Source organism: Delphinus delphis, chromosome 2, assembly GCF_949987515.2.
Source record: "Delphinus delphis chromosome 2, mDelDel1.2, whole genome shotgun sequence".
Lineage (NCBI taxonomy): Eukaryota > Metazoa > Chordata > Mammalia > Artiodactyla > Delphinidae > Delphinus > Delphinus delphis.
In genome coordinates, this window is record NC_082684.1 from 152753681 (window position 1) to 152776739 (window position 23059).

The window sequence follows — 23059 nt, forward strand, 5'->3', positions numbered from 1 at the left end:
CCCACAACCTATGTGATCAGGTGGCTCCCTCGTCCCTCTGAATACAGGCCCAACTTGCTGCCTGGTGCCCACCCAGCCTGCCTTCCCCCCAGCCTGCTCCCTCCAGGACACAAGCCACTCCCGGTAGAGGGTGTCTCCAGCGCTTCCCCAACCCCACTCTGCCAAATCCCAAACACGGGCCCTGAGAGTCTTCGTTCTTGCTGTGCTCCCAGCACTCTGCAAAATCAGCCCCACGCCCCCGGCAGACCAGCGGGCACAGCTCGAGGACCATATGCGTCCGTCCCCATGGCTCCCACTGTCTGGGGTCCCCTCCTGGCAGGCCTCGTCCGCCCTTCACGCTGGCCCTGAGCACCTGGAGCTCGCACTGAGGCCCATGTGGCCCCGAGCAGCATGTGCCTTACCCCTCAGCTTCCTCTAAGAAGAGCCAACTTAAACCCACCATCCCTCCCGTCCCCGGTAGGCCTCGCCCTCTGGGTTAATTCTCCAGATTCGGTCCCTGGGAGCGGGCACCACCTTCCTTCCTGAAGGCCCTCGTCCTCCAGCTGCCGTGCCAGCACATTCCCCTAGTCCTCCCTCCCTCACATCTTCTCTCCTCTGGGCCCTTCTCTTCCAGACCTGAAATGGCAGAGAGCCACAGGGCTCGGTCCCCAGACCTCTTCTTCTATGCTCCTGGGAAACCTGATCCATTCCCATGACTTTACTGTCCCCAGTGCCTGACAATTCCCAAAGGACACCTCCAGCCCTCACCCCTCCTGTGAGCTCCAGCCTCGCCACCTGGCATGGCAGCCTCTCCCATGTGCCCACTTGGAAATCTAAGATCTCACATTTGACGTGACCCAAGAGGACCACTGCTTGTCCACCCCTAATCCTCTCCCCCGCCACCCTGAACCTTCCCCCATCTCAGTAGATGACACCACCGTCCATCCACCCTTGATTCCTCTAATTCACTCACATGCCATGACCACTCACTCTCTGAGCCGCGTCACCTTGACTTCACATCACATTCAGAATCCCACCCAGGGTGAGGGGCAGTAAACTCTGGTCCCTACGTTCCACTCCTCGCCACTCTCAATCCACCCTCCATACAGCAACCAGAATGATCTTTCTAAAGAATTAGATCATGATAAGTTATCAAATCTCTTGGTTTTGTGTACTCCACTTCATGGAAACAACAAGGCCATCATCCTAAACACTAAGTCTTTAAGGGAAACCTTTAAAACGCACCTTCAAAACATCTTAGCAACTTGCTAGAATGGTACCCGAAGAAAGGAAAATTGGAGATGGGCTGAACTGTAAATTTCCTACATAAGGCTCTCTTCTAAGTCTTATAATAAATGTAAAGGTCATGTTTCTACCCTAGATAACAGTAATAGTCTTCCTTAAGTAGGTCAGTGATAGTCTGTGCCAGCTGTATATCCTAGTCCTTACATTTACTCTCCTGTTCGTTCCTGGTCTTCCTCTGGGTGGTTTTTATTTGTAAGGCACAAACATCCTCTTTTTTTTAACTCCTTGCTCTTGTTTTCACATTTAGTTTCAAGTGGCATAGTCCTTATTTCAATCCAGAAGATTTAACTATTTCCTCTGAGAATTGATATTTGCTCTTCAAAATGTATATATATATATGTATATATCTCAAAGCAAAATGTTAGAGCTCTAAAAATAATTTTTTCTGTTGTTAAAAATCGTACAGTTTCAGATTTCCCTGGTGGTGCAGTGGTTAAGAATCCACCTGCCAGTGCAGGGGACACGGGTTCGAGCCCTGGTCCGGGAAGATCCCACATGCCATGGAGCAACTAAGCCCGTGCGCCACAACTACTGACCCTGCACTCTGGAGCCCATGAGCCACAACTACTGAAGCCCGTGCGCCTAGAGCCCGTGCTCCGCAACAAAAGAAGCCACCGCAATGAGAAGCCCGCACACCGCAACGAAGAGCAGCCCCCGCTCGCCGCAACTAGAGAAAGCCCGAGCGCAGCAGCGCAGCCCAAACTAAAATAAATAAAATCATACATGTTCATCATGGAAAATTTCGATAACTCAGGAAAGTATAAAAAAGAAATTGCCTCTAGAGAATGAGAATACCCTCATCTCAGACCCCACAGGCTCCACAGACTGGAGGAAAGTATTTGTAAAAGACACATCTGATAAAGGACTGTTACCCAAAAATATACCCAAAAAACAAACAAAAAAACTCTTAAAAAGAACCTCTTAAAACTCAGCAATAAGAAAATGAGCAAACCAGTTTAAAAAGACTTGAGTAGACAGCTCACCAAAGAACATACACGGGTGGCAAACATATGAAAAGATATTCAACATCATAATGGCCCAGATTCAAAACACTGACAACACCAAATGCTGGCGAGGCTGTGGAGCAACAGGAACCCTTCATTCATTGCTGGCAGGAAGGCAAAATTGTACAGCCACTTTGGAAGACAGTTTTGGCAGTCTAACCAAACTACAAAACCTACCACGTGATCTAGCAATCATGCTTTTAGGCATTCACCCAAAGAAGTTGAAAACTTATGTCTACACAAAAACTTGCACATGGATGCTTTTACAGCATCTTTATTCATGATTGCCAAAACTTGGAAACAACCAAGATGTGCTGCAGTAGATGAATGGATAAACTACAGTGCATCCAGACAGTGGAATATTATTCAACGCTAAAAATAAATGAGCTGTCAAGCCATGAAAAAGACAGGGAGGAAACTGAAAGGCTACATGCTGTATGATTCCAACTATACTGATGTTACGGGAAAGGCAAAACTATGCAAACAGTAAAAAGATCATTGATTTTGAGGGGTTAGTGGAGAGGGAGGGATAAATAGGTGAGGCACAGAGGGTTTTTAGGGCAGTGAAACTACCCTGAATGCTACTGTAATGATGGATACACGTCATTATACATTTGTCCAAACCCACAGAATATACAACACAAGAGTGAACCCTAATGTCAACAGTAGACTCTGGGTGAGGATGACGTGTCCATGCAGGTTCATCAGTTTTAACAAATGTGCCGTCTGATGGGGATGGGGATGGTGATGGGGGGGGAGGCCGCGGGTATGAGGGCCGAGGGATGCAAGAACTCTACACTTTCCACCTCATTTGGCCGTGAACCTAAAGCTGCTCTAAGAAAATTAAGTCTTTTTTTTTTTAAGAGAAAGAAAAAACTTACCCAGTCCCAATGTGCCACTAGGAGCACACATCCTTCAAAGACTGTCTACAGAGATCAAAACTGGGGTGACAGAGCACACGTTCTACACGCATTGCCGGCGAGCACCTAGCACAGTGATTCAGACCCGTCTGCCTGAACGACCGGGCCAGGAGCCCTCGCTCTCAGCCCACGGCTGCTCGGGGACATTGTGCACCCAGAGGCCAGGTCTCAGGCTCTAATCGCAGGCCCCGCCCACCCAGGGCAGCCGCACCTCCAGCTCCTGAAGGGTCAGGATCTAAGGCAGGCATGTGCCCGGGGTGCCCGCAGTCTGGGTGAGCGGGGCTCCGAACTGCCGTTTGTCCACCCCTGTTGAGTCTGGGCTGGAGCTGCCTCTGTCCCAGCTGAGCAGGGGTGGACCAGCCCCGGGCAGAAGCCCTTGCCTCTTCTGTGTCTCCGCCTGGAGTCCGAGCGGGGCCTCTCTTCCGTGCCCCGTGGGCAGAGGCCCAGGGCTGCCAATCGCCCCCTCCCCGGCAGCGCTGGGGGACGGGATGAGGAAGGAGCAGGCTGCAGCCCTCTGGTTGAAGTAATTCTCTCCCCTCCAGCGGCTCGGGCTATAGCTGCCCGTTGAACGTGACTTGAGAGGCTGGCACCAGGCCCCCTTCCGCTCCTAGAAACTGCCCCAGGACTGGGAAAAGGCTGTTAGCTGACATCGCGCACCTTCGCCAACCGTGGAGCATCGAGTTCAAGCTGGTCCGCCTTCTCCCTACCAGGCACCCCCGCGGGCCCACCTGGATGTTCATCTCGGGCCATCTCCAGGTGTGATGCTCAGGGCTTGGCTCTTCACCCAATTGTCAGAGAAAACACGTGGAAGCTGTGATGACGGGGAAGAGAGGGAGGGGGAAGGGCAGGCAGTTCCCTGAGGTCGACGCTGCAGATACAGGCGAATGAGGTGTAGGGTGGAGCCCTCGCCCCCACTTTCTTCCTGCTCTTCTCCCGTTTCCAGGGCCTGTACTCAGTGCCCTCCAGGCAAGGGACGGGGGCGGGGTGCACCTTCGCACAGAGTCTCTGCCCCAAAGGAACATGTGGCCCAAGACAGCCAGCAGTGAAACCCACACGGGACAAACGTCACAAACCACAGGGATAGACAAATAGCAGGTGATGTTTCCGTAGCGTCAAAGGTACATGCTTCTTACAGGGCAGCAGAGGTAGCTGGAAACCCAGCACCGCCTTCACGCGGCCCGGGGACCGGCAGGCCTGAGTCAGGTGTGTTCCCTCAGACCTACGCGTGCCTGATCCCAGCGGGCAGCGCACTTGCCCAAAACAAAGGAAAATGACACGCAGGCAAGTAAATACACACTCCCGCACCTCCCATCTGAGAGCAACTGGGCAGAGTCCCTGCAGCACAAAATGATGTTTGCCTGCACGGCAGGGGCGTGAATCTTTTCCACAAGAGGAAACTATTTCTGCAGTCATTCTCTGCTGCTCTAACTTACAGGCTAGGTCCTCTGGGGCTGGATCTCTGAGAACTGTGCAGTGAGTTTCTTTGTTGCAGTAACAAACAAGTGCAGCTGTTGGCATGTGCCTGCTGAACAGCATGGGTCCAAGGGATGCGAAATAAGGTGCCGAAATCAGAGCAGTGAAAAGTGACACCCTAACCCGGCAAATGCCGGCACCTTGAGCCTCCCTCCCCTGCAGCAGCCAGGCTGGCTCCCCAACCTGGGAAGCTGTTCCCCCCTCCCTCCCCCTCTTTCTCCTTCCCTCTGTCTAGTGACCTCCTACTCATCCTGAATCAGGCTTGTTTTGCCCCGTGTACAGCAACCCAAAATGCTGAGACGCCAAGGTTTGCAGCAAAGAGAGGGATTATTCGCAAGGCAGCCAGGCGAGGCGATAGGAAAACAAATCTCCAATCCGGCTCCCCGAAGGCAAGCGGCCAGGGCACTTAAGGGATGAGGACTAAAGAAGCAGGGTGATCTGAGGCATGGGGAGCGTGGGGAGAGCTGATTGGGAAAAGGTGTGGTGATGGTCGTTCTGCCCAGGCGTAACTAAGCTACAGGCCTCTGCACGTTCAAAAGGTCACCCACCACGTGGACATGCACGCCTGCCCAGTTGAAGGGTCAGTGGTCCCACCCAGTCTTAACCAGCTCGGTTCAAACTGGACACAGCTGACTCTCGCTCAGCTGAACTAGACGCAGCTGACTCCAACTTTCTGGAAAAAAATGGAGCAAACATCTTATTGTTTAGGCTCCATGCGGCCTGGAGAACAAGCAAGTTTTTTGTAGCAACAATTAAAACAACATTGATTAGTAAAGGCAGGTGCGATGGAGTTAGTTAATGATCACCCTCGGTTTTGATCCTTCAGACCCAGCTAGGCCTCCCCTGTTGCAGGCCTCTGACACCCCTGTAGACCCATCCCCCCGCTGCGTCCCCACCGCACTGGGGGTCTGTGGCTACCCCTGTGACATTTAACACTTTCCAGTGTGAGCATCACCTTCTCTACTCGTCTATAAGATTACTGGTCTTTGTGTCCTACCCACCAGTTCTCCTGACGTAGAGAAAGTGCTCGGACGTGTTTGCTAAATGAACCAGGAAGGCTAAATTATCTCAGCTCTGCCTCAGCAAGAGTCAGTGTTACAGGAAACGATCTGGTTGAAGACTTCCAGCCCTGCGAGGGCCCTGTGGCAGCCAGGCCTCCGATGAGCCCCCATCCTGGAATTCAGACCTTCTCCAGCCCCTTCCCGCAATGCATCCGGGCTGGTCTGCATGACCAACAGAATAAGATGGACATGACAGCATGTGACTTTGAAGCCACTTCCGCCTTACTCGGTCCTGGAGGAAGCCAGACACTATGCTGTGAGGACACTCATGCTGGCCTGTGGAGAGGCCCCCGGGCGGAGGAACTGACGTGCCCACAGCCAACACCAGCTTGCCCACCGCGTGAGGGAGACACGGGGTGGGGGGCAGACCTCGCGCCCCAAGCCGAGCCTTTGGATGATGCAACCTCATCAAAGATGCTGGGCCAGAACCACTCTTTGATTTGCTCCTGGAGAAATTGTGAGATTGTGTGTGTTGATGAAGGTTTTGAAGCCGAGGGTGACGTCCAGTTAAGTCCATTGCACCTGTACCTGCCCTCACCTATGAAGCTCGCTTTCATTGCTGCCACGAAAGACTTGAACGTCCTCCACATGTCACGGAGCCCAAACAATAAGATGTTTGCCCTAGCTGTTTTCCAGGAACTTGGAGTCAGCTGTGTCTAGTTCAAGCCCCAGCCACTTAAGGCTTCTTAGGACCACTGATCCTCCAACTGGGCATGCACAAGTATCTGCTTAGTGACCTTTTGTCATCAGGATCCCAAAACGCCACCTTCAGAACTGCTAACTCCTCCGTCTTCTGAACAAGCTCCCGTGGAAAAGCCTGCAGCTTAACACCTGCTCAGAACAACAATGAAACTCACCTTTTTCTTATTTCCAATCACCTTTCTGCCACGCCCCACGCCTCAGACTACGCTGCTTCCTTACCCCATAAATACCCCAGGCCCTCGCCTTCGGGGACGTAGATTTGCGGTTTGTTCTCCAGCCTAGTCGTCCGGCTGCTTCTGCTCTTTCTCGGCTGCAAACCTCAGTGCCTCGGTGTCTGGCTGCTACGCAAACTGAGCCAGGTTTAGTAACAGTTTTTACGGAACTTCTTATCGTAGTGATAGGTAAGTACAGACCCTGATAGGTGAGCTGGGTTGGAGCTGTCGTGGGGAGACCTGGGGAGAGCCCGGTCCGAGGGGGCTCATAGGCCCTGGGATTTGGACCAAACCAGAGAGAGCAGGTTAGTGCAAACCTCAGGAAGAGAAACCAAGGCTCGTCTCCCGGGGCCCCAAACAGGGGAGTAGGTCATAAACATCAACCAGACGCAGCTGTGGTCTAAGGCCTGCTGCCCTCTGTCCCTGAATCCTGCATCCCACTGGACAAAGCAAACAAGCTGACCTTGAAAGCCCCGGTCTTACTCAATCTTTTGACTTTACAGCGGAGGACTGACTTGTCTGCTGCGTTGAGAGCTGCGCCCCGTTCCTCTGACTCCAGCCGAGCTGCTCCGGGCTGCACTGCCCCACGGACTGGCTTCAAGGCTGATCGCCTCCCTCACCCACGCATCACCTGCCCCCGCCTACTGGCCAGGACGGTAGTCACTCCCCCAAAGGCCTGTCCTTCATGCTTCTGGTGGCTCTTGCACTAATTGCGGCGGTAACTCAACATCCAGCCTGGGCGGTGTCTGCAATCTCCTCCAGGTTCTACCTGGTGTTCCCCAGGGGACCCCTTAAATTCAGCTACACAGCTTCCCACCCACCCCCAGGCCCGGGCAGGACTCTCGCCACCCAGTCCCTGGAGACGTCCTTTCTTCAGTCTCCAGAGAGACCCTTTCCTCAGAAGCAGGGCTGTCTCCCAGCCTCTGCAGCCATGTCCCCAATGTGCTGGGAGGCCCAGCAGGAGAATGAGATGCAGAGGAGAGCCTGCAGGGCAGTCTCAGAAAGGCTCTCTTCTCTCTGCACCTCCTCACTACCCTTCCATCCAGACTTCTGTGTACACTAGAAGCTTCCAGCAGTGACTTGGCTAGGCCCCTGGCTTCAGAGCTTGGGCAGGTTTACCAGATGACCTGCCGACTGTCACCTATTCATTCGTATTGAGAATATTTTCTGGATGCCTTCCGAACTCCCTCCTGGAGTTACTGAACTGGCCCTTCGTTCTCCACCTCCCCTGGACCCGAAGAACAAGCCCTCTCTCTTCTCTCCTCACTTCAGACCAAACAGTGACCATCCGCCTCCCACCCCCTGCTTCTCCGCCTCCCTTTGGGTTGGATGGAAACCTACAGGTCACGACGCAGGAAGTGGTCCCTGGTGCTCTTCTTGATGAGCAAAAACAAGTTCTGAGACCTCGGGGAGTTTTTGCAAACCTTTGGAAATGAATCAGAAGTTTTGAAAGCTGAATCTTTAAAAAGGTCCCCCCGTGGCTGCAGCCAGATTTTGGCCCCTGGCTTGAGTTCTGAGCTCCCTCTGGTCTTGAGAAAGGGTCAGGAAGTGCCTGTGCTGTGCCCCCTCCCCAGGGGGAGAGCCAAGGTAGGCAGGCTGGCTGCACCTGCAGGAGCTCGAGGCCCAGGGCTCCTCTGCCCCCACCTGCGCTTGCCCTGCCCCCGGCTCCCCCTGGAAGAGTCTATGTAGGTGAAGTTCTCTCCTGCATCCCTCACTGTCACTTATCCTCTGTCTTTCTCATTCTCCAAGGCACTCATCTTTTCCTCTTGGGACTCGCTCAAGCCCACCCCTTCCGTGGCCTCAGCCCATCCTCAGTATAATGGAAGGTTTGGAGCACATCCAGGCCCAGTCATTTAGAGCCACAGTCACAATTCTGCATTTTTTAACCATTCTCTACCCGCTATTCTTTAATCGACACATTCTGCGTTTAGTAAGTGTATTTAAAAGATGGTGATTATAAGTGGAAAACCAGCTTCCCTCGCTATAACCAGAAGGAAACAATAACAATCACCATCCTGAAAGCAACACGGTAAGTCCTGCCCGAGACACTCTTGCCTTGAAAGGGAGGTCACCTCTCTCCTTTGTTACCTTTGCCAGGTTAAGTCCTAAAATCATCTCAGGTACCATCAGGCCCCAAACTTTAGTCAACAACGGACTCCCTTTCAGATCTACCAGTTTAGGACTTCCCTGGTAGTCCCGTGGTTAAGACTCCACGCTTCCACTGCAGGGGGCATGGGTTTGATCCCTGGTCAGGGAACTAAGATTCCACGTGCCACGCAGCATGGCCAAAAAATTAAAAGAAAAAAAGTCTACAAGTTACTTTTCTGTTTCTTTCTCCCCTCTCTTCCGCCCCCACCCCGTAATAATCATAACATACATGCAAACACAATCCTCTGGTCTAAAAGTACGTATGCCAAAAAAGCGTTTTTGTTTTTGTTCTTTTTTTGCTAGCACCAACCACGGAGCAAGACACCAGCATTGTCTGGGGAGCGATAACAGGCTGTGTTTCCAATATCTCTGCCCACTGGCCCTGACAGATACCGTGGTGGTTCCTGCCAGGAAATCCCCTCTGCCTCATGGAAAACCCAGAGGAGGAAGTGGAGTCGCGAGGACTGTTCAGGCTCCACCCCAAGATGTTGGAGTGAAATCAGCCCATCTTCTCGGGTCCGGAAGCCCATGGGCTCTGCACACGCTTGCAGGGACCCGGGAGCCTGCGACAAGACACACACACACCACCGAAGCCCCATGCGGTTGCCTCTGCACCGTGTTTTACCAGATCCGAGCTGGTTTGGAGTCCAACTACCACTTGATAAAGCCCGCAGAGGAAGAGCTGTTGCTACCTCCGTTTTGCAAACGAGCAAACCAGGGCCAAGAGCTCTGCCAGAGATCTAACAAGGTCAGCTTCGCTCCCGCACCCACAGTGGGCATGAGTAAGTCCTCACCAAATGTATCGCCCTTCCTTCCCGAACCCCGAGGCCACTTGTGTGTTCTGAGCAGCTGTAGGGGGAGAGTCTGGGTCGGCCTCTGCCCTGGTGCCCCCAGCCCACCCCGCCATGCCCACAGACTTCCCTGGGCCTCCTCTCCTGGTGATAGGGCGCCCTGTCCTGCCTTCTCTCCCCTCAGGGACCATGACGCCTGTCCTTGCCTGGGCCATAGCCCCAGGGAACAGCTGGGCCTCAGTTACAGGGTTGCATCCTCACGTCAAAGACCACCCGCCACCCAACCCCTCTGCCCGGGGTTAACGGGGCTCGGCCTCGGGAGTTGGGGGCTGGGGGGCTCGGCCTCGGGAGTTGGGGGGTGGGTGCCCCCCCCAGCCCTTCTCAAACCCCTGGCTCTCACTTCCAGGGCCTGGCGTGTGGCTGCCCCACAGCCTAGGAGACCTCTGTCCCCCCGCCTGCTCTGGCCTCGCAGTGGAGGGTCTTCAAGAATCTCGCATCTGACGCCTCCCAACTTTTCTCCCACCCCGGACCCCTGCTATTCCCCAAACTGTGTTTTCACCCAACAAACCACAGTTGCTGCATCATTTGTTTTCCAGATGTGATCAAAGATGGGCGGAGCTGCTCAGACGTCGCTGAGCATCAGGAGAAACTCGCTGGCTCTGCTGGGCGATGCCCTGGAGAGCCAGGGAACTCCTTCCTCGACATGCATTTGTGAGCAAGTACTGGACACTTTTTACCCACTTATACTTGTCTCTTGTGGCTGCTGGAATGAGTGACCGCAAACCTGGTGGCTCTGTCCTCACAGATCTGGAGGCCAGGTGTCTGTGGGCAGGCGGGGCTGGTTCCCAACGGGAGGCTCCGGGGAGAGTCTCCTCCTTGCCTCTTGGGGTGCTGGTGGCTGTCTGCATCCTCGGCACACCTGGCTTGTAGGTGTGCCGAGGCCCTTCCATCCCTGGCCTTCCCCACTCTGTCCAGGGTCTGTTTCCCAGAGAAAACTTCACACATCATTAGAGTTCAACACATAAATTTGGGGGGACACAAAATGCAGCCTGTAACACTCAGTATTTCCAATAAAACAAGGATCTTTAGACCCACCTTCTAAACGATTCCCAAACTACAGAACCATTGAACTTCAGAAACGGGAGGAACATCAACGTCCATCCAGCCCAGGACCCGCGGGATGGGTGAGACTCCTCCACAGTCCTTCCCAAATGTCTCCCGAGCATCTTAGGGAACTCCTCTGTCCCCCGTCTCCCGAGGCAGCCCCAGACCCCTCGGGTGGCCCTGCGGTCCGGGAGCGTCATCCTGCTGAGCTGCCGTCAGGCTCCCCACCCCACCTCACCCCCTGCCCCCAGCACACATGCCGGCCCTGGGGCCGCTTGGAGCAGGTCCGAACCCCTTTCCAGGGGCGGCTCTTCAGCTGTGCAGCAGCCACTGTTCGGGTCTTCCTGCTCTGGGCTGAACGCCCCCCCTGCAGTGTCTTCCTTGTCACCCTTCTCTGGGCAGGTTCCAGTCCATCTCTACCCTTCACCGAGAAGGTGAGGCGCCTGGAAATGAAAGCAATGGTCGTGTCTATGCTGTTCATCCATCCTATGAAATCAGCCCCGCCGCTGGGATAACAGCAACGCGCAGGACGCATGGAGTCCAGCGGTCCTGACACTCATGTTCTGGCGGGGGCGGGGGGAGGAATGGTGGACGCAGAGGAACAAGCAAGGGACAGAGCGGAGCCATGCTCCCTGGAGTGGAAGCACGACCGTCAATAGTGAGGCAGGCGCTCTGGGCTGAGATCCAATGACAAGGATAGCAGCTCAGGCAAAGTCCCTAAGGTAGCAGAGCCCCCCTCCTGCACACCCCCTTCCCAAAGGCCCCACCAGCTCCTTTCTCTCTCCAGACCTTAGGTGCCTCTGAAGCAGGGCCAGCCCAGGGGCAGCTCAGCCAGTGCAGGCCCATCCAAGGTCATCGCCCTGGGAAGGAGGCTCGTCCTTAAAGACAGAGATTCCAGAATTTCAGTGGCTTCGAGGAGAGAGGATTATGTAGCAGTTTAGGCAGCCCACACTTCTCTGGACAAGCACGGGGTCCGGGTGTTTGGTGCCTTCCCCAAAGGTATGAGGCTGCTTCTGACCAGGACGAACCACGAGCCTAAAGATGGGCACAGAGGGTGCTTAAAAGGCAGGCTCTGCAGTCCTGGCTCCAGTGAACCCCGAACTCTCCCTGGGCCTGAAATGCCCACTACCCACATGGTCTTAGAAGCCCTGGACACTGAGAGACCCGGCTGAAACGTCATGTCCAGCTGCCTCTGCCCCCGGCAGGGTGAGTCCCCATCCCAGGGGGTACCAGCTCTCCAGTGGGCACCCCCTCCCCAGCAGTGATCATCTGTGCTCACGTTAGTCCCCAATACAGGGAGCTTTCAAAGTGGAGGCTTTCTTGCATCACCAGCGCCTAACGCTGTGTCAGGAAATAATGGTGAAGGAAGAAAAGAGAGAAGGAGGGGAAGATGCAAGGACAAAGGAGTCCCTGAGCTCCAGCAGGAGCCCGGCTCTCGGGGTGAGTGTCGGCTCCTGTTTGCACACTCGGGCGGCTCCCATCTCCCCCTGAGCCTGCTGTGACCTTCCCCCCATCCTCACAGGCCCACGGGGAGGCGTGGGGCTCAAGGAAACACTGTGGGAGGAATGAATGAGTGAGTGAATGTCACCGCCATCACCACCTCGCTGTCGTGACCACACGGGTCTGGATGCAGGAAAACTAGTACTCCTTGAGAGCACTGGCATCCCCTCCCCGAGAACTGACTTCCTTCTGGGCCAAAGGTCAGAAAGGTGGGGGCTCCATGTTGGCTCTCAGGGGGCAGAGCAGGTGGGGGGCCGTGGGTCACCCAGCAGAGCACTGTCTGTTCCCAAAGTGACTCAGACTGGACTTGGGTGACAGCAGCCTCCCAGTGTGGGCTGCAGAGCCTGTGCTCGCCACCCTGCTCCACCCCCCAGCACTGCGCCCCCTTCCTAGTGGGCCAGAGGAGGCTCAGGCCTGGGGCACTGGGCAGAACCATGGCTTCGGGGCAGGTAAGGGTTTCATACTCTTCTTGGCTTCTCAACCTTGGCCATACAAGCACCTGGGAGCATGAAGCAGGTGGCTTAGCCCGGGATCCCTGGACCAAGGAGAGGGTCATAACATCATGGAGGGGGAGGCCCACACATGGCCTTTCTCAAAAGCTCTGCAGGTGCTTTAGTTGGCAACCAGGAGTGAGAATCACAGCTTATAGAGAAGGCTCGGGCTGGAAGGGCAGAGGTGATGCAGGAAGCTCGTGCCAGTGCCCTAGGGCGGGGTCATCTGAGTGGGAAAGAGACCCAAGCGCCCGAGATAGCCAACAGCGGCAGGTGAGCAAGACCGAGCTTGCAGAGGCACTCGGGCCCTTTCCCAAGTTGTGGTAATAACGGAGCAGAGCACACGAGGGGCAGGTGAGGTCACCTGTGCTGGGTAATGCCGGGGGAGGGGGGGAGGAGGGCCCTGGTTTCCCAGGAGTGGGCTGCTCCCTCTGGAGCGTGACCACCCAGCAGAGTCCTGGGTGAAGGGGAGGGGTAGGGCAGCCATATTCATGACCCTCAAACTCAGAACCTGAACAGGTTGACAGAAAATGGGGCTGGATAATTTATCTAGATTGTTCCTGAGAATCTAGGGCATAGCCTGTATCTATTGAGAACATACACTTAACAACTTCTTTTTTGGGGGGGAGTGGGGTACTGTGAAGAGAGAAGCATTGATCTGAAATCTTATCAACTGGTACAGTGGCCTGACATCTAAATCGTTGTCTGTCCTACCAGTTACCTGCCCTGGAATCTATTTCCCTCCTACACCGAGAGGGAAAGAACTTTGTGATGGTTAACTTTAATGTGGCATCTTGGCTGGGCTAAATGGAGCTGGGGAAACAGTGTTAATGGGTGCGTGTGTGAGGGTGTGTCCAGCAGCCATGAGCATGTGACCGGGTTCAGCAGATTTCTCTCCCCATTGTGGGTAGGCATCACCCAATCCACTGAGGGTCCCAAACAGAACAAAAAGGGAGAGGAAGGGCAAGTTCACTCTCTGGTTTGAGCTGAGACATCCACCTTCTCCTGCCCTCGGACATGGGTCTGGTTTGAGCCTTCAGACTAAGATCGGGACTTACCCTGTCAGCTCCCGAGGCTCAGGCTTTGGTTTGGACTGAACTACGTCCGCAGGTCTCCTGGGTCTCCACCCACAGCAGGCAGGTCCTGGGGCTTCTCTGCCTCCTCCGTAATGCATGAGCTGATTCCTATAACAAACCTCCTCGTGTCTCTACAGACCCTACCGGTTCTGTGGCTCTGTTTCTCTGGAGAACCCGAGTACAGAACAGCTGGGATGTTATGATCATATGCGGACTGTCTTCATGGTTCTTAGAAGCCGGGGCATAAGGTGCCCTCTCTCTCCAGTCACGCATCTTCCCGTCGAGTGTGAAGTTGTAGAGATTCCTTTTCACCCCATCGGCAGCACGGGAGCCACCTCCTCCCTGCAGAGGTCATGCCTCGTGTGGGAGGGAGCCAGCCAGGTCTCCGGGCATCTAGTGCAGATGGTGGGAGGGTTTGTACTAAACCAACCCCAATCCAGAAATCCACACGCCCTGAGCTCAGTGGGTTTACAATCTAGGGTAAATGTTGATGAGTTTTATTTTGTTATGTGGGGTCCTGAGGAAGGAGACTTGGCCTTGTTCGCAAGGAATTACAATACGAGATGCACTTTGAGAGACTCATACTAAGAAGGAGATGTTTAGTCATTCACTCCAAGGGTATATGTTAAGGATCCACAACATGCTAGGTCCTGTTCGGGAGGGCTTCCTGGAGGAGGAGGCATTTGATATGGACCTTAGCAGGCCTGTCAGGAATAGATATAAATTAAGATTTAAAAGATACAGGGACAATTCAGTGAAGAAAATGTATTATTTAGTATATGGAATTTGAAACATCTGTTTTGACCAGAGGTAGCATAATTCATTAAAATTAATGCCTGGAAGGATTTGGAGGAATTTTTGCTTTAGTTGAGATTAGTTTTGTTTTCACCAAAGTGGTTTCACCCCAACCAGTTCCCGTAAATGCATCAGTTCAGTTCTGCTTAGCCAAATGTCAGTTTTGTGTGTGATTCACATTCCAGGCGCTCGGGGTGAGTGTCGGCTCCTGTTTGCAGGACAGCAGCGAACAGGTCAGCTCCGCTCTGCGTCCACCCTGGCAATGAAATGCGACTGTTCATCTCTGTCAGGTTATCGTTCGATGTTTAGGTGAACTGACAGCAACTCAAACAATTTCCAAGCCACAGTCACACTAAAAACTGAAATATCAAACTAAACAAAACTTCAGAGAAATATTCAACAACGGCTAAGAACATCTTATCCAATGTGAACCCTGTAATCCTGTGAAGTGTCTTTAGAAATAATTTTCTGGGAAATTGGGAAATACCAGCAAGCGGACCATTTGCAGAGCTAGTCTCAGCAAATGGATTTTCAGAGGTGGCTTTCGGAGCCCCCGGTTTCCTGATGTGACTTCGAGCCGCCTTGGCTCCTGGGAGGGTTCTAGCTCGCTCTCCTTATCCTCTTGGGGTCTAGATGGGGCAGGGAAGCTTCAGGACTAGGGGCTAGGTAACCTGGGCCACCCCCTCACCACCACCAAGGTCATCCAGGCCACCTGGAGCCAACGTGAAGCTCTTTTTCTGTCCCCTGCAGTGTCCGGTGTAAAGAGAAAGTCACTAAAACACAGGCCGGCAGATTTAAGAAGATGGTGAAGCCCTGGTCCCCACCAGACCCCTCCCCAGGGCTCCTTCCTCCAAGGGTGGGCCCACCGGGACGCCCCCTGGAAAGCAGCTGCGGTCCATCCAGGTCCTTCTCTCATCCGAGGCCTGAAGTAAGTCACTTCCTCTCCCAGACCCCCAGATTCCCGTTCTGTTCCCCAGGCAATAGATGAAGAGATATTTCTGCTGCTTTCTTCCTGCCCTGTGGCCCCATCGAACACTTTTCGGCAACAGCTCGGCAGGGATGAGCCTCAGGGGTCCCACCTCTCACCCCAGCCTGACCTCCACCTCCCTGGACTGCTGGTGGCTTTACCTTTCTCCTTCCCTCTGTAAGTTCTAACCGTCCATGAACTGCTTGCATTGTTCTCAGTAGAACGTATTTTACACACACAAAAATATGGAGAATAAAGTAACATCCCTGTATTAGCATCCTAGAACCAGGCAGCCTAGGAAGCAAAACCTGGAGGCATTGATCAAGAGCCTCCCGGATCCCTCCTCCTCCCCCTCCAGAGGAAGCACCAGTCCTGAACTTGGAGTTTACTGAGTAGTGTTTTTAAGGAAAGAAAACCAGTTTTATACTCCACAGACTTGAGCCACTGTCCTCAGAGCTTTGGGCCTCACGGGACAGTGAGATGTCAAAATTAATGTTGGGCACTTGTGGAATTCCCCACACTTCAGAGGAAGTACGTGAAAGAAAAAAAAACTCACAAAACTCACTTACCATCATAGTCACTTCATGAAAGAAAGGACATTTAACACAAACTATAGAAAGAGCATATTCTCAGAATTTAAGAAACTGAATACATTAGGTTCGTCAAAACGTCTTTATTTTTCTTGTTTCCACACAGAGCCTGGAACACTTCCTCCTGGACCGGCCTGGCATTTAGGAACCTCTCATTTAGAAACTAACTTCTATGACCTGCGTCCCTAAGAGGATGGGGACTTTCTTGGGGGGGGGAAGCACCCGGGGGAACCACCCCCATCCAGGATGGGTGCCTGCTGCTGCCACCGTCCCCTCCTCTGATTGTGCCCCACTTCTTGTCTCCCGTCTTATCTCCTCCATATGCTCCAGCCCCTCCCCCCCAGAACCCTCAGGGACAGGAGCCTCCTGCCTTTCTTCTCTGTCTCCCCACCCTCCAACCCAGGCCCGAGGAAAGGACTTCGGCCAGACCCTGAGTCAGGGCTAGGATGGATGGGGCAGCCCTCTGTGAGGTCACGGGAGGCTGAGTGACCCACTGAAAATGTCCCCAAATGGAAAAACTTCATCGATACCATAGCTGCACCTGGGTAGCGTGATACCGCTCCCACTGCACTGGGACAGAGCTGTCACTCACCCGCCCACGTGCCGGAATGAGGGGGATGGTAAAGTGCTGGGCAGGTATTTTGCAATAACTCCTCAGGTAAGCGGGCTCTGCCTCTCCCCACCCTGCGCTGAGAACCTTTGCCTTGGCTCTGGCTAGGATGATTTTCGTTGCTGTTTTTTTTTTGGTTTGTGTTTTGTTTTGTTTTGTTTTTTTCTTTTAGCCGTGCTGCACGGCTTGAAGGATCTTAGTTCCCCGACCAAGTATCAAACCCACGCCCTGGGCAATGAAAGTACAGAGTCCTAACCACTGGCCTGCCAGGGAATTCCCCGGCTAAGAGAGTTTTTTAAAAACACAGCAACAGCACAGAAGCCCAAGTTCAAATGGTACCTCAGCTTGACGCGGGGGGCAGTGCTGCAGGCAGACCCTCGTCTCCCATCTCCATGTTCTGGACTCCCCCCACCCCTCCATGGGCGCTCCCCAGCCTGGGAGCCACTTCAGAGCCCCCCACCACAGAAAGGCCCTGAGAGGCTGCAGCCAAGGGGTCTGGGGGGGCTCCTTCCTCCCTGAGCCGTGTCCTCCTCAGATCTGACTGGGAAACGCCCCCCCAAGTGCAGCCCTCTGCCCCTTACCCATCACAGCACCTCTCGTCCTTCCCATTCCCACCTGTCCTGCCCTCCTTCAGGTGGGGCAGGGCCGGTCCTCCGGGGCCACCACCTTCACTGTAGAAGATCCCATGTCTCAAAGGCAGGACAAGCACACGCGTGCGTGCACGCGCTCACATATGCACGCATGCACACATGCATCTTTTTCTTTTAGCTCGAGTCTGAAGAACAGTTGGCTACGTGCAAAGGATGATAAACTTCGTTTGTGGTGCAGGTATGTCCCAGCCCTTGGTCCAGGCTCCAGCCTCAGGTCCTGACCAGAAGCTTAGGCAGACCCTCCATCCCCCTCCATCCCCCTCCATCCCCCTCCATCCCCCTCCATCCCCCTCCATCCCCCTCCATCCCCCTCCATCCCCCTCCATCCCCCTCCCACCCCGTGGTGCTCACCAGCCTCCTCGTCCACGGGCATCAGAAGGGGGTTTACTGGCCGTGTCCCCCACTAGGGCCAAGTGAAAGAGGGAGAGGCTCAACAGAACCCCATCGTCTGGGGCCCTTGGACACCCCCCATTCAAGCGCAGCATCACCACCTCAAAGCTCAGGTCCCTTTTATTCCGATCACCACGTCACTTTGGGGTCCTCACAACAGCCCTGCGAGGTACGGAGCACCCCCGTCGTACGAGCACACGAGGTCTCGCCGGACAGAGAGCAGACCCCGGGCCCAGGAGAGGCCAGGGGTCCCCACGGGGAGGCCCCTCCCACCCACCCACCACCTAGACTGTCCCTTGGCGTCCCCGGCTCAGAAGCCGGGCCGGACCCCGCAGCAGGCCCGGCGTCAGGCAGGAGGGGGCGGCGGTCGGGAGGCTTCACTTCAGCATGAGGACGCGCACGAACTCCTCGTAGCTCACCTGCCCGTCCCGGTCCACGTCAGCTTCCCGGATCATGATGTCCAACTCCTCCTGGGACACCTCCAGCTGGGCCATGGCCTGCTTGAGCTCATCCATGCTGATGTGGCCGTCGCCATCCAGGTCGAAGGCGTGGAAGGCTGTCCTCAGCTCATCCGCTCTGACCCGGGCCTGAACCCCCTTGGCTATCACTGCCAGGAACTCCTGGGAGCTGATGACACCATCCCCGTCCGCATCGTCCCTGGCGATGAACCCCTTCAGCGCGGCCTCTGACGGGTTCAGGCCCCGCTCCTGCATCACGGCGCCCAGCTCCTGGGTGCTGATGGCACTGTCTTTGTCCTTGTCGAATCTGTGGAAGGTCTCCATGAACTCGGCTGCCTGCTCTTTGGACAGCTGCTCAGCCATGTCTCTCGCACCTTCTACAGAGCTTGCTGCCAACCCGCCCAAGGGGCTCACGTCAGAGCTGGGACAAGCGGCGGGACCGAGGCTCTGTCGGCGTGAGGACAGAGCTCCAGCGGCAGCCTTGCCACAGGATGGGAACCTCTCCTTTTCTGAAAATCCGAGCAAAGGGAGCAAGAAGACTCCCTCCCCACCCCACGTCCTAGGGTGAAATCCTCCTCCTAGGGAGGGACAGCCGAGAAATGCAGGAACTGGAGCGGCCGGTCTGCCCAGGAGAGGTGGCAGGCACCCCGGGCCTCACCTACTCCCGATGGCCAACCACGGCACCCCAGAGGCTTTTGCCCATGTGACTCTCACAGGGACCCTGGCCAAGCTGGGGAGGGGGGCTCAAGAGGGCTTTCCCAATTTTAGAGACGGGTGGGAAGGGGAGAGGAGCCTCCCTCAGTGGACATGGCAGACACTGGAGGAGTGGAAGGGCTGTGTCCAGCGTTCCTGTGCTCTCTCGGGGCTGCTGGCCAGCTCTCATCCCATGGGGCGGGGCTGGTGGAGGGCAGATGGTGGTAGAATTGAGTGGGATTCTCCCAGAATGGCACTGCGGGCGTCATCGCCCTCCAGCCCAGTGTGGCTGGCAGATCCTTAGGCGGGGATGCGGCTGCCTGCCTTTTTGCTTCGGGAAAGCGGGGAGCCAGTTGCACGCAGAGCCTGGTGCACAGGTGGTGCTGAGACTTGTTTATTAACTGAATGTTCAAAGTGTGATTTCAGAGCTGAGGAGAAGGCTTCCTGTCCCTGCAGAATACTCCTCCTTTAGCTCCCTAGTTTCTCTGATTCCGTTCTCTTAAGACCAGGGTTCTCTACAGAGACACCAGGAAGGAGGGGACCCTTCATTTACGATCTCAGAGGGGTCCTGCCTGGGAGCTGCGGGAAGACTGGAAAGCACTGGGCTGGAGTAGGCAGCCCCTGAAGATGCCAGGGGGTGGGAGGATGTAGAATCGGGTGGCTGAAGCTGTGAACTTGGCCTGGCTCGTGGGTTTACTAAGTCAGCCCCAAGCGCAGAAACCCGTTTAGGAAACTCCCTGGACCCACGGTCTTACCTGTTTCATCTCTGCCCACTGCTCTGTGTAGCAGAGTTTAGATCAAGAGCTCGGGCCGTGGGGACCCTGCAGGAAGAGGGGTATCCCCTTCCTGGAGGATGTTGAGTCCCCTGCAGCTGTGACAGGATGGGTGACCCCCTCCAGGGTGGCTGGGTGAGCCCTTGGGGCGGAAGAGGCTTCACGTGCAGTAGCCGTGTGTCTGTGTGAGAGTGACGTGTGTGCATGAGTGTGTGTTGGTGGGAGGTGTGCAGGCCTCCAGAGCCAGCGCGAGGGCAGGTGGCTTCAGCTTCCCAGGGCTCTGACCCGGGAATACACGCCAGTGCGTCCACTGCTGTTTGGGTTTTGTGGGTGAAATACCGAGGAACCTGCAGGACAGGTCTTGGAGGCTCCTCTGCCTCCCCCGACTTGCAGGGACCTGCCCGTCCCTCCCCCTGTGCCAGTCTCCCCGGGGACGGCCCTGCCCTGCCCTTGCCCAGGGAGATCCACCCCGGGAAGCGAGAGCGGACACCGTGTGGGAGTCGCTGTCGTCCCGGGAGACTAACCCTGGCTCCGCGCCCTTCTTCAGGCCAGTAGAGATGGCGGGTGATCGGGCTGCCCTCCCAGGAGCCCTGCTGGGCCCGCACCCTGAACACAGGGCTCCCACCGAGGCCACAGAGCAGGTGGTTCATCACTGCCTTTGGACCCAGGAAGCTGTGGGTACGGGGCTGGCTCCCCGCAAGGCTGGGGCAGGTAACTTCGCCTCCCCTGTGGTAGATGTCGGGTCCTGTTTCCCACCAGCCATCTCATGGTTCCCAAGCTCACCCACCCTTATTGTTATCCCGCGTCTGAGCACCACCGCCCTGGGTCCCTTGAGCATCTTGCTTCCAAAGCCTGTACATAAGCCACAGATACGTTTCCAGGTCTCTTCTTGGACAGATGTTTAATTATTAAAACCATCTACATATTTGCAGTGATTATCCATCACTGCAATTTTCCCAACGGCCGTGGTTCACGGTCTCACCAATCCAGACGCCCTTTACCTCTCACCCCTAACTCGAATCTCAGCCTTCTTTTTCCTCTGATGGGATTCACTCCTACACCCACCTCCTCTCGTAACTCTTTTAACTCTTTTACATTCTAAGAAGTGGCCCTGAGGCTTTTGTCTTATCTACACAGCTGGTGTGTCTCCTTTCCATCCTCCCTCATCATAAGACCCTAGGAGTCCTTTCTATGCCACCATAGCTGTGGTCTCTCTGCCACAATCCTGTCCAGCCAACCAAGTTTCCTAGAAACAGAATGTGTTTCTCATACTGCTTCTTTCTTTAGGGAAATTGCTCTGGAGCCTCGTATCAGCTTTAACTGGTCGACAGTGAGGAAGAGCTCTGTACACGATACAACACGGCCCCTGGTACTCTGCCACCCTCGGTGATGGGTTGATGAGGACCTTCTGCATCTGTGTTCAGTTATGTCAGTTGTCACCAGCTTTACCCTTTCCTTGGACATCCATCCCCGCCTGTCAACACCTCATTGCCTAACCTGGTAGAGCCACGCCTATGCCTCTGCCCCATTTATCTGGGGGAGAGGGTGACGTTCATATTCACACCTGAGCTCCTGTGTGCCAGGTGCCATGCAAAGGGCTCTAAAGGGTGATCTCATCTTGTCCTCACTGTTTATTCCTATGTTCCAGATGAAGCAACTGAGGCTCAGAGAAGTCACAAAACAGGTTCATGGAAGAGCCGGGAATTTGCATCTGGGTTTGCCTGACTGCAGAGCCCAACCCCTTCTGTCCCGCATCACGCATCACGGCACAGCTCAGCTTCTGATAACCGACCTTCACACGCCAGCCGCTGAGGACAGCCAGGCCCTGCCCCCGCAGCCCTTGGAGCCCTGGTGAGAGCTGGCAGCCAGGCTCGACCACTCCATCAACACCTGACTGCATGAACCGTGGCAAAGCATGGGCACAGCTCTGCTCAGGGGCCTGGCTTTGCTCTGGCAGAAGGGCGGGGGCTGTGGATTGATGGTAAGACCACAGACGAGCCTGAAGGAGATGTGTTTCAATCCCCGCTCTCTGCCTCTCACCAAGTACCTGGCTGGGCGGCACAGCCCAGATGATGCTGGTTACCTGATTCGAGTCAGTTTTACAGTTTAAATTAGCTAACTGGGTCGATGGATTTGGTACACAGGCGGTTCTCAGGACTTCTCTATGAAGCCCTTGGAAACAATTTTACCGAGAACGCCGTCATTTTGCAATATCCTTTCAGCCTCACCTGCAGCCGTCAGTACTCATTAAGTCTACCACTGTTCTCCTATCTTCCGGAACATTGTGTGACAAGCTGCCCTCTCATTCTAGCTTGACCTCCTATCTTGAGACCCTCGTCTCTGGCTCCGCCGATTCCTTTGAACTTGAGGTTTTTCCCCTAATTTTATTCCAATTTCTTCACCCGTGTTAGTAATGGCTGTGCTTGCTGAACAGGTGGAAACAATGCAGGTGTTTTGAAGAGCTCTAGCCTTTAACTCTCCTTTCATAGCTTTCTTCACTTTTTAAAAGCATGCCTGACCACTTTCTGGCATCTTGAAAAGAGAGCGGAGCTTTTTCTCCTTCCTTGGTCCTCCGTTTTATTATAATTTTAACATCCTTCTGTTCTGTCCTGGCCGGAGTTCTCCTTGTCCTGCTCTCCACGCCCTCCCCCAGATCCTGGCTTGACTCGCCTGCTTGATTCCACAGCGCGCAGGATCAGAAAAGGCAGGTGTTTGCTGTTACGTGATTCTCTTTTTCTTGTTCGTAGAGCCTGTCATTTATACTGGCCCATTTCCCTTGGAGTATATTCCAAGCTGTTATCATTTACAGTGAAAAGTGCTCTAAACCAGTTCTAAATATTGGGTTCACAGTTTTTTGTTTGTTTCCTCAAGCTACACCACTTTCCCCTGAGATGCATTTGCAATTCCTTCCTCCAAGTGGACTTTATTTGTATCTAGAAGCCACAGTTTTGGAATACCCTGTTTCATTTTTAGTAAGGTGTTGGGTGGATTGGGGCACAGCCTGGGGGGCCCTTTCTCTTACTGGCCACCATGAAGAGCTCCCTCCCAACCCAGAGCACCTTCCCCTTCCCCAGCACTTCACGTGTCATGCATCGTCCATGTCCTTTCTGGAATGAAAACAGTGCCCGCCCAGGGTCTTCTCTCCCAAGGCTTCCCTCCGAAAGGTTGCCTTGGCCTTCACGCCATCAGGTCTAGGGGTCAGGGGCTGCCCAGGCCCGGGGATGCTCTCCATAGCTGACCACAGAGCAGCCAGCTTTCCCAGGTGCCAGGAGGCCCGTCTCTCCTGCATCCAATTGGTTACAGAGACCGCACAAATGTTGGTTCTGCTAGTGCCCCACTAGCGAAAATAGCGATTCCAGCTTTTAGT

At 54.7% G+C, this 23059-nt stretch overlaps 1 protein-coding gene across 1 annotated transcript; it reads right to left on the reverse strand.

Annotated features, from left to right (window-relative positions):
- Positions 1 to 17879: 17879 nt before the first annotated feature.
- LOC132419870 (calmodulin-like) lies at positions 17880 to 19009 on the reverse strand. The gene has a single exon (XM_060003754.1). The coding sequence runs from the start codon at positions 18587 to 18589 to the stop codon at positions 18146 to 18148; it is 444 nt and encodes a 147-aa protein (XP_059859737.1). The 5' UTR covers positions 18590 to 19009; the 3' UTR covers positions 17880 to 18145.
- Between the last annotated feature and the right edge of the window lie 4050 nt (positions 19010 to 23059).

Excerpts from the sequence above, each read along its gene's own strand:
- LOC132419870 (XM_060003754.1), bottom strand. The coding sequence starts at position 18,589 with ATGGCTGAGCAGCTGTCCAAAGAGCAGGCAGCCGAGTTCATGGAGACC.